The 12088-nt window shown below is 44.2% G+C and overlaps 1 protein-coding gene across 1 annotated transcript in view; it reads right to left on the bottom strand.

Annotated features, from left to right (window-relative positions):
* LOC110505412 (serine/threonine-protein kinase D3) overlaps window positions 1-12088 on the bottom strand; it is a 73962-nt gene that overhangs the window by 60536 nt on the left and 1338 nt on the right. Inside the window, exon 2 of the mRNA XM_036962416.2 lies at window positions 10745-11513. Coding sequence (XP_036818311.2) covers window positions 10745-11053 — 309 coding nt within the window. The 5' untranslated portion in view covers window positions 11054-11513. The remainder of the gene's footprint in view (window positions 1-10744; window positions 11514-12088) is intronic.

Genomic DNA, 12088 nt, shown 5'->3' with positions numbered 1-12088 from the left:
TGAGTTAATTGTTACATGTTTAATTTAATCTGGTAACAATTAAACATAGTTAGTTCCTTAGACAAATAACAGTCTTCTGATTAATGTTAAAGTCAAGTCACGACAGTGTGGAAGCCAGGAGATGCTAACTGTTTTTATGTTAATTAACGGTTAATTACCAACAGTTTATTTGCTTGACAATCATGGCTGACAAAATGCTGTGACCGCCACAGCCCTAATCATGAGACATCTAATGTACAGTAGCCTAGAGTAGATACATGCTGCTTCCCTGGGGCTTTTATAGAAAATGCATCTGTCCATTCCACAGCTCTTCCCACATACAGTAGGCCTTCTATACTGTACAGTATATGCAGAATCACACTTATGTAATATAATAAACTGCTCCTATAATCTCTGAGGCCAGGCGTCTGCAGAGCATGTGCCTTCCCTTCTGCCCAGCCCAGCAGCCAGTGGGCGGAGAGAGGGAGAGAGAGAAAGCGAGAGAGCATTACAGTGCATTACATCAAACTAATCGCTCCCTATTTTGCAGGCTGGAGCCAAGGCAAACACACTACAGCTGGAGCAGAGAGGCAGAGAAACTGGGAGCAGCCAACTGCACAGCACTATAGTCCACATATGGTTCACATTTCACACATACTACTGCTTTACTTCCCGGACCGACTCTCTCTCTCTCTCTCTCTCTCTCTCTCTCTCTCTCTCTCTCTCTCTCTCCCTCTCTCTCTCCCTCTCTCTCTCCCTCTCTCCCTCTCTCCCTCCCTCCCTCCCTCCCTGTGTTTATCTGTTACTCGCAGTCTCTCGCTCATATTTGCTCCGCTACAGGCCTTGGTAGACACTTTTCACAGCAGGAAAAATAAACGGAAGACAATCCATCTTGGTAACAAATTGAGCCCAGTGCAACAAGATGCAGTGAAAAGGACATTTATGTGGCTGGGGAGTGTTGATGTTTTTTTTTAATGATTTTTTTGCTCAGAAAATACCATAAGTTCAGTTCCACGTGGTATGACGATTCAGATACATCTGAAAATGTATTACAGTGTAATCCCATGGCAGAAGTCAATGGAAAAATGGAAAAGTGTTGAATTCATCAGTGACACAATAAGGTAGACTGTGTTAGTGGAAAGACTATGAAGCAAAAAAGCTTCCTCTGCTAAAACGTTTCCCATTTATCTGCTCAGGACAGGATTTGGAACAAAAAGGCAGAACTTGCACATTCCACTCTGTCTGTGGACAAGGGTCACCATACTGACAGAGTAACTTATTGTCTGACCAACTTTGCAGAGCGCTATTACACTAGCTCCTTCTTCTACTCATTTTCACTATGTTTCAAGAAAAGTGTGAACACCACAACCTTATAGGTTCAGTCCACTGTGAGATGAAAAGAACAGAGCTTGAAAGCATGCCAAACCGTCATATGTAACTAATTCAGTGCTGGTGTGGGGCCCTTACCTCGAAAAACCCGTACTGAGATACCAAGTGCTGACAAGGTGAAATCCCAGTGCTAACCACTGAGCTTAAGTCTAGGCCTCTCCCCAAACCACAGAACAGTGTACTCATGAAGAGAGCACATACACCTGTCAGCATAGACCTACTTCCACTAGCAGGACAAACCATAGGGGAATACTCCTATTACTTCATTTGCATTTGTGATAATGATACTATGATACTAGGATACTAGGATACTTCTCAGCCTGAAATGGACCCTCTCTTCCTGTTCACGGTGGTCGTACTGCTCTAATTGGAGACTCTTCAAACCTTTAGCCTGCACTGTGATCTATTACTGCCCTTTTGAGTGTTGTGTGGATTCAGACTTAAAACAACTCAACACTACTCCTTCGTGTCCTCAAGTGGATCAAGTGCTCCAGTCCAGTCCTCAGTGGAGAGGAGATAGTGGAGATGAGGTCACTACTTGGTGGCCAGCTCCTTAACGAGTCCTTAACGAGAGCTGTCTGAAAGCTGAGAGCCCCGGTCCATTCTTTAGAGATGAGAGAGACTGGCTCTCTTCCCCTGGTTGTCTTGTGAGTGTGTGAGGGAGAAAGTGAATGTGTCCGGGGGCTGATTGGAGGGGAGGAGAGGAAGAAGGCTGAGTCACAGGAGCCGCGACCTCTCAGGAAGAGAGGAAGAGAGCAGTGTGATCTAAGCAGCTCTGCTAGGCCCTGGGCTTTGAGTTATAGGCCCTTGGTGATGCTTCTGCAGCCCAGTGTGCCTTGAAGATATACTAGGAAAACTCTCTCCTCTCTGTCTGGGAATGGCAGGGGACTAGTGCCGGCCAGGTGGCTCTGATTCCGAACACAGATTAAATAATCATGTGAAGCTTTTGATTTAGGTAAAAGGATATTGCTGGTGATCCAGAGTTTATCTCTGTACTCTGCTAGTATAAAGAGCTGTAGGGTTTGACAGTAGACGAGGTGACCATGACTCCATATCATTGCTGACCATCTTCACTGCTTATCATTCTAAACGCTGAAATAAATAGTAGTCTAAACAGGACACAGAATACACACTGTAGGTAAAATTAGGTCAACATGTTGTAAAAACCCACTTTGCTCATGATAACCTTCACTCACAGGGACAGACACACAGATACAGACAGGAATACAAGCCACTGCAGCGGACAGAGAATCCATTTGGACAGAGCCAGAACCACACAGACGAAATGGGCCACTGAACACACTGTATTTCTCCACTAACCACAGGCAGCTGATTGAGAAGCAGGCGAAAACAGAGCCTGCTGTGGAAACAGGGAGAGGCTCTGGAGAGGGACTTTGGTTAAGAGTATGTATTGGCTGCGGAAACATGGTGACAGACGTCACACCAACTGACTTTTTTTTAAACTTGTGGCTGAGACAAAAGTAAACACAATACAAGTTAAAAGAACACGGCGACCAGAGATGCTGAAATACATTAGCTTTTTCAACCACTATGAGATCAGATCAGATCCATTTGTTGCTCAATGTCACCATAAAAGCATTGTACGTGTCCTTTAAGTTCTCAATGGGTTACGGGTTTCGTGCTGCTTGTTATCGAGGCCCTGTTGCACTTCCTCTGCCACCTTACTACCAGCCTGGTAGATCACCCAGTGAGCTGACAAACAGGGGAGGAAAACAGTTCTGAAAAAACACCTCCGAATGCATTTTCAAACCTGCCGCCCGCCACGTCGGGGACCGATGACGCCAACGCTGGTGCTGCCGTCTGACAGAAAACACTAGGCTGCGTATGGTTTCGTATCAACCTGCTGCTATTAACCTAATGGGGGTAAATCACATTGTTTCTGAGAACTAACAGTTCCCCCATTGCTACTTCTGTGAACACTGACCTCCATTCTGAGACCAGTAATGTCATTAGGGTTTAACTGTAAAGAGGCACGGCAAATCAACCAACATAGGACCAGGCCGGACGCCTGAATCCCCTCTCTTGTTAGTCTGTGAACTTGGCACTGGGCCACGTCTCTGCAAGTGCCCTCAGCATTGGTCAAGGTTGCGATCCATTAAGCGATCCATTAAGGCGGGCCAGGTCAGAGAGTGCAGACAAGGTGGAACGCCTGTCTGTGCAGAGGGGGAAGTATCCTGTAACTCCAAAAGTGAGTGAGCAGCCGCCAGCCAAATCAATGAGGGAATCGTGACATCCTTCTATAAACAGGAATATATTGCACGCTGGTGTAAGATTTATGAGGGGATGTTACTTGAATTACTCGCTCTACAATTTATATGTCCCCAATCACTTTACATAGGCTGTACTAAAGGGATAGGTGAGCACAGCTGTAAATATAAAGTTGTTTGAGGTTGATTACTGTACAGTGTGTGCTTGAAAATATATACACCTGTCCCTTCAATATAATCAGAGTTGAAACCCCTACTTAGAACTATTCAACCAGTAGCAATAGAGACTGGAGCAAGTCTAGATTATCTCTAGCTGTACATTCATAGAATATGGTGAAGGGCATCCGTCCCAGTGGCCTACTGACGCTGCCAGTGCAGAGACAAGCCAACCACAGGGTGGTGGTGAATTCTATGGCTGGGTCTGGCTCCTACCACACAGCAGGGCACCATTGGGCATACAGCAGGCAAGCTGGCCAGCAGACCACAAGCCAGGCACTAATGCAGGACTGCCGCCATAGCCGTCCTCCCTCCCAAAGGAGGACCAGTCACAATGCCCCAGTCTGTCATTTTGTGACTCTTGTGGGTGAGTGTTCTGTTCTGCCATGCCACTCTACAATTGGGGAGATTGAGACTGGAGAAATGTGAACTGCAGATGGGAGACATTACTCAGTTCACTTAACTATAGTGTTTTTATCCCTCTCTCTATTCCCACAAATGACTCAGGACTGGAAAAATCGATAGATTGCTTGCACACATGGTTATTCCAGACATAAGTGAAACCTTATAGTGATACAGGTATCCCTCAGTTGCAGCATTCATACAACCATAATTTTGCCTGCACTGGCCTAGAAAGATTGAAAATTGAAATATGACATTAAGCATGCACATGAACTCGAAGAAAAACATGCAAGCTGGAAAAATGAACCCTGAAATCATATATACTGTAACGGTCTCCATTCAGAAGCAATTCCCATAACTTATAACATGGACAGGTTTTGACTCTAGGGTGAACTTTATTTCTCAGAAGCAACCAAATGTGCTTTCCAGGATGTGTCTTACCCCATGTATATAACACATAGTGCCCAGAGCTCAGCCCAGCCGTGCTCAGGGTGAAATATGGCTGTTCCATAGGAACATGCAGATGTGTGCTGAGGAGAGCTGGGCTGAGCTGTCCAGGCTGGGGGAGGGGAGGAGTGGATGGACGTGATTTATTTCCTTCGAGTTCCAGTTAGTTATGGCCTGTGGGAGAGGAGCACTCTCCAGTTTCCATCTGCACTCTCTCGTTTTCTAATTTTGTTTTCATCTCTCTCTCTCTCTCGCGCAGAAATCAGTTCTGCTCCTGTCGTTTTGATGAATTCTTTAATCGAATATGGGGTGATTAAAACTATTATCGTGTGTTGACGACTTAAGGGCCATAAGCTGACGATGTACCAACGAAACAAACGCTGTGCGTGGCAAATCAAATCACTAGGACGCGTGTACTGTTCCATACGTCAAAGAGGTGAAAATCCCTTGTTTATCATCCGTTGTTGTCCGTTTAAGTTCTAGTTTTTACATGAAACGTTATATCGAGCAGCTTGATATTACTCAAAGGCTCAAAATATTACCCAAATCCCTCTGTTTTCACCATACTGTTTCATGTTGTCCAGCTTGACCTATTGAGTGTCTGCTTCTCAAAAGGCCTTTGTTCAGCTAATTACACAGGCAGCTGTGCTACTCTCAACCAGGAACTGGGAGTTATTCTACTGCACTAACAAACCAGTAGGAAAGCAAGGGTGTGCTGTGCTGTGCCAGACAGACACATTTCACAGTACAGTATATCCAGCTGTGATGAATATGTTCAGAACAGAGCAGGACTATCTTAGGGACAAGGGCTAAAGTAGAATGTTCATAAAACTGCCTTGGTTTGATGTTTTTTCCCCCTATTGTCTATGCCAAAAGGACTTCAAATGTCCTTCCTTCTTGCAAGCTTTATCCTCGCCCTCGAACAGCTAGAGAGGAACGTTAACATGGAGGCTGAGACCCTCTCTGTAAACCTTCCGTTTTATATCAAACACTTCCAATGTTTCAACTGACAAGGCTAGGATTTCCAACCTTCGCCTCCAAACATCCCCACCTGCTATTTAATGCCGCATTGACAGGATATCAAGGCATGTTGAGCGTGCCATAACCATTACACCATCCTCTACAATTTGTCTGACGCGATCCAGAAACCCAGTGTTATAGTTGAATTTGTTATATTTAAATGTCATGGCACCCCATCCCAATAACATAACATCATCCTTCAAGTATGCCTGGATGGGGAGCGGAGGAATGCTGGTTGGCTGGGCCGGCTGGCTGCTAAAGACAAGTCATTCTCAGGAAGTCATGAACTTTTGTCCCGCGGTTGCTCCCTCTCTGGCTGCACGGGAGGACTTGGGCGACACCAAACAGGAAGCAGCTCCACAAGCTGACGCTATCACTGTTTATACCCCATTCATCACGCACAGAGACCCAACCAAACACCCAGGGCCGGGGCCAAGGAGCCAGACTGAAAGACAGACCCAGAGTCTGGTGGCAGGCAGCCACAGATAGAGAGCCTAACCAGGGCAGCCTGGTTCCCCTCAGGTTGGGTCACGTCACTCACTCTCTCTGCTGTGTCACCTCACAGTCCCAGAGGAGCCTGCCTGGTCTGGGTGGGTGAAGGATGGTGGTCTCACGCCAACTGACGATACCCTCAAAGGGTCATCATCGCATTGACTGAAGTGGAGCAGAGGGGGCTACAGCCACGCAGAAGACTTGAAGAAGAAGTTAACATCTAGAATCAGATTGAGGATCAGGTTATCCCAAGTTCAATCTTACTCATTTCGGGGTACTGTAAAAGTTCCCTTAATGGTCGGTTACCTACATTAACCATAGAGAGACAAAACAGACCTCGGATAAGTGAATAAGGGCATATTCAATGCACATCCCAAAGGGGCCCAGTGGTTTGGCAGTCAGTTGGACGATGAATGAGCTGTATGGAGTCCATAGAATACACAGTTATAACTGATTGCATTCTCTGAATAGTCGGATTCAAAAAGAGGGTTCAGCCATGCGATAAAATGTCAATGCTGTGTTAACAATGTAAGCCCATGTACGTATTCAGTGGAAACAAGGGAGAGAAACTACTCTGTCAATCTAGGACGAGGCCAAAGACAGCGCAAATTCAAATCTAATACTACTCCGTTTCAAAACATGTAAAGGGAAACAACTGCTCAAACAGCATATACTTCTGACTAATGTTGCTCCATGTTTGTTGCCTGGCCCAGTGACTGACTGGTGGATCGCTTACCAACTACACAGTCGCTCAGTGTGGGAAATAATAGCACACAGGGGCAAAGTTCTGTCCAGACTATCTACTGAGATATTAGCGTATGAAACATTTCCCCTGTCCGCTCACCACTGACACAGAAACCCTGGGCTCTCTACTGCTGACTGGAAGGAATCTAGAAAGGCAGAGATGGGGTCAGAGTTTGTTAGCTGGAAAAGCTACAGAGGCAAATCCAGCTGCTGCTTTAATAAAAGGTTTAACAATAGTCATGCATGCTTCAGTTCAGTGAGGATGGACTTGATGGACCGAAAAGAGCACAGTGATATTTTCCACTGATTTCAAAGCCATATGGGTGGATTTCATCAGACAGAGAATACTGTGACCTGCTATAAAAGCAGCAATATAGAACAACCACTAGCCATATAAACACATTGCAGACTATATAACCATTGTATCATTTGTAACAAAGTACAGTGCCTATTCAGCAGATGTTAATGTAAGTAGCTGATTTTAAAGTAATAACTCGTCTAAGGTTAAGGCAAACTGACTGTGTTGATTTTCTAAAATAACTTTCTCCATATCATATTTACATTTTCTTTATCTCTTGTAGCTGACTCTAGCAACCTTGCCAATACGTTACAAGACCTACGAAAATATCATCAGTGATCAGATGCTCTGCAGACCAGTATCAGCAGACCCCATAAAGAACAACAACATTACACTGGCCTGGAGGACTGTGAACTTGGCCTACATTACAGTAAAGGACACAGGAAATGCACTCTGAATTGGCCCTGGTAGATCTATGGGTTTCAGGCCTTTCTACTGGTTAAAAAGTATGTTCCTTGGAGTGATCACCTGCTCCGTTGTACTGAATGGAACGTGTCAGTTCAACGTCGCTCAACTCTACTCCACTTTCTAAGAACAATGATTCTCTTGAGAGGAAAAGGTTACAGAGTATTTGCATTATAGAGGTGATGAGTAAGGAGAGACGAGAAGTGAACAAAGTATCTATACTGAGACTATGTGGGCCAGCCAGAATGCACAGAGAAAAATGTCTCACCCATTTCTCCAAATTACCTGATCCCTTTGCTCCCACCCCTCCCTTCCTTTCATCCACTAGACACGACGGAATGAGTTCTATAATCTCATCCCCTCACTCAGTCGCTGATTAATGATGGACACAAATAGAGTAATCTTCCTTATGGATGAAAGACGATGACACAAAAGGTGAACGTGTGAATGTCATTTCATTAAAACAGGAATCTGTGATAAGAACATCCACCCATAACAACAGTAAGGCCTACACCCCATCCATCAGACAGAACGGCACAAACCCAGGAGAAACCCCCCCCCACAAAATGGCACTGAGTTTTTTATTTTTATTTTTTACCTTTATTTAAGAACAAATTCTTATTTTCAATGACGGCCTAGAAACAGTGGGTTAACTGCCTGTTCAGGGGCAGAACGACAGCTCGGGGATATGAACTTGCAACCTTTCGGTTACTAGTCCAACGCTCTAACCACTAGGCTACTTTGCCGCCCCAAAAGGGAAACAAAGAGTAACGGATGTGATAAGAGAGAGTAAGATTGAGTCCATGGCCGTAGAACTTATTACGTTTCATAAGCTGAAAAAAATATTATCTAAACGTTCAGGATCTAATAAGCAGTCTAATGTATGGTATCAGTTGGATGTGAACATCTGAATGTGGATCTGTCATCTGTAGTCTGAGGCAAGGCCGTTCATACTGTATGTTATTATCTTCACTGATGTGTAAAGAAGCACAAGGAGGACACAAGGACGCACTCTTTGAACAAATGGCCAGTCCTGAGAATGTTCTTCATGGACCAACTCCATCTCTAGATTGCTAAGAGTTAAAAAAAACAGACCAATGCATGGTAATGGCAACCCTATAATGGACAGAGACAGTCTGCTTGCCACCAATGCAATTTAAAGAACAAACAAATGGAGTCAGCCAACTATATTTGGTTCCACTGGTTTGCTCTTGATTTTCCAAACTTGCCTTTGCATCTTTCTAGCCAGTGGTACATAGGCAACCACTGTTGATTGATGCAGTCTATCTTTCAGTTGTTCAAAGCCCCTTCTTATGCAGGAGCCATAACCCAAAGTCATTACCAACAGCCACAATTGTCATGGAAAATAACCTGGCATATGCATTACATCGTGGATGACTTTGAGAGGAATAAACCACTGAGTGGTTCAGTGTTAGTGTCGCCAGTGAGAGTACACCACAATGTAAATAGCTGATGCTACTAGACCGTGCACGCCAACTGGAGAAGCCTCACTGCTGCCGAGCATGCTGCTGTGGTGCTTAAAACCCATTCTGTGCACAAGACACAGATGTCTGCAACAACAACAAAAAAACTGTCACAAAAAGTGTAAACAGACAAGAATGGCACAGAAATGGCCAACCCTGCCCGCAATATAACTGTCTCACTGTTTTGAAGAGTTCATTTCAACTTGCAACCAATGTTCCCTCTAAGCTGCGCGCTCCCGGGACTGCCCCACAGAAGAAATATCAGCCTGCGCAGAGAAACACGAGATTGAACGTCACTCAACTTGACAGTTTCCCAACTTAGCTATCAACATTATCAACGTTTCCCTTTACTGTGGGAATTGTGATCAAATCAACGCAATATTAGCCGCTTTCAATGCAACATAAAATGTTGATGAAGGCAGAACGCATTGGAGTATGATTTTATTGCATTGACAGGCTATACTCAGCCTGTACTCTACACAGACGGGTACGGCAAAACTAATCAGAGCTGCAGTAGGATAATATGCAAATAGACCATTGCCATATGTGCCATTCACTTTGAACTGGACTGTGTTTACAGAATGAGCGGTCATGAGTAGAAGTGCTTGTTTTGAGATGAAAGCGAGAGCTGCATGTAGCCAAGTGTGCACATGTGTTCATATCTTATGCTAGTTAGTGAGATATTAGCCCAGTTCTAGATCATTTTGTAGTCAGCAATGGGGGAATGATTGCTTCTTGCAAGAGCAGAAAACATGTACATTTCTACATGTGCATTTCTAGACAGCTTTGAAAAGCGAATCAGGTAAACAGCTTTCTTTCTTAAAGGAGCAGTGTTGTATTTTCACATAGGCTTGAATAAGCTAAGAAGCCAATAGGCAGAGGGTAGCATAATTTGTCTGATTCTCTGTCATTTTATTTTGTAAAGTGGTTTCTTGGATGAAACACAACATTTCCAGTCACCTCCTTGTCTGAAGGACAAGTGGATAAACAGGTTCATGTCAAGCCCTGCATGGTTTCTTTTTTAAACTGTACTGAACACCACAAATCAAATCCCACACATTGGCTGCTACTGTAGGTTGAATGATAACAGCTATTTCCATGTTCAAATGTTATGGGATGCATTTTCTCCATTGTTTTTGATGGCAGGCCACTCTGGTAGGCCTACATGACGATCAAATAGCCACAGTAGCCTACTTGACCACTGTCTGAAGCTGTAACTTAAAGCGGGTACAGCCTCAGTGTTCATAGTAAAACACATGCTGGAAGTTGCACAGCATTTTCACACTGCTCAAGGTTGCACTCAGCAGACCTGAAATTTGCTCAGTGCCGAACTATGCCACTGATTTGTTTAGCAGTATGCTTGGTGGACTTTCCAGTGGACTTTCCAATCTTTATTGAAACTTTGAATTGACTTTATAAAAAGACAACTAAGCGTTTAGGTTTACAGTGAATTAACATTCTCTTGCTCAGGCCTACTTATTGCATTTCACTCTATCGATATCCTTATAGATATTCAGTAAGTCATTATGCATTAGCTGTAGTAGGTCAAGTGTTATAACAAGAAAGGGTTGTGTAATTACCTTTTGGTCGACTATAGAGCAGACCAGGTCTTTGACAGCAGACAGCGACAGGTCATGGTTCTCCAGGTTCACCATCTCTCTGGTCAGGCCAATCTGGAGGAGGAAGGACACTCCATGGAAGGAGCTGCGGGAGTTAGTGGGGCTGGGAGCGCTGTGAGTGTGACTCCCGTGACTCCCGTTGGACAGGTGGCTGTAGAGGGGTCCCGGGGGGCTCGGCGATGGTGAGGGGGTCAGAGGCACAGCTGGGATTTGTGAGTGGAGGTAGGCTTTAGGAAAGGACGGAGGAGCTGAGCTGCTGCAGGCAGACATTGGGTTTCTTCCAATGGCAGAGATGATGATGCAAAATGTAAAGTATTGTAACCGTCAGTGATGCCTTTTTAAATCAGGCACCACCGAACTACTAAGAACATACACAAGTCTGAAGAAACATTCAATCCTCATTCTAGGAGATATGAAATGCAAGGTCTTCAAAGTATCACGAGCAGTGTTAGCCAATAGCAATAGTCAAAAGTTCATCCCCACTGACTGCTCAGATGCCTGGCAATCAATTCACGGACAAAGCCTGATGATTCCACTAAATGGCCTCAGCTCTCTCTAGGGCAGGAGATGTGTGCAGTTTGCACTGCTGAGATACTGTGGATGCTCCAGTCGTCCGAGATTGATTCCCCAACGCTCACTGCAAGAGGCGGTCACCATTCCAAACTTCATGTTCTTGAATGGTGTCCCCTCACAGTACTAGAGTCACATATCTGCCCTGGCCACAGGAAACCTGTCACAAAACAGATACAGTACATTTAATGGTGGTAGAATAGAATATGTTTAGGTTTGTAGATGTAGTTGATTTGACCAAACTGAAAAAATTCCGCAAAACAAATCATGACCTCAAAGCTGTTTACACTTTCGGAGTAGGCTATGCACTAACAATAAGTGATGCAATTCATGAGGAATAAACATGATCAGGTTTGGATACAATAAACACATCAAATAATTGTAATTGTAAACTTCGATTATATTGTAAGCAAGTACCAACAATGCATCATGTTCAATAACTTCATCTGACAAATTAGAGACATGGTGTAGTTTACCATACATTACGGAATGTTTTCTATTTATCTATTCATCATGCACAACCAACATCTGGAATCAAGGCTTCTCAACATCTGGACCATCCCACTTTCGATTGAATTGCTGGCAGAAGACGACCTCATGTCCACGAATGCCAGCAACACAAGTTATACAAGACCTGTTTTTGCATAATAAAAGCTTGTTGAAATATTCTTCATTATCCTATGAATTACCCTAAATATTCCAATCGTCCATAAAATAATGTCTAACACATCATTG

The sequence above is a fragment of the Oncorhynchus mykiss genome, chromosome 25 (assembly GCF_057628025.1).
Source record: "Oncorhynchus mykiss isolate SJ-2025 chromosome 25, ASM5762802v1, whole genome shotgun sequence".
In the NCBI taxonomy this organism is placed as follows: Eukaryota; Metazoa; Chordata; class Actinopteri; order Salmoniformes; family Salmonidae; genus Oncorhynchus; species Oncorhynchus mykiss.
This window is presented reverse-complemented; position numbering and strand designations above follow the sequence as displayed.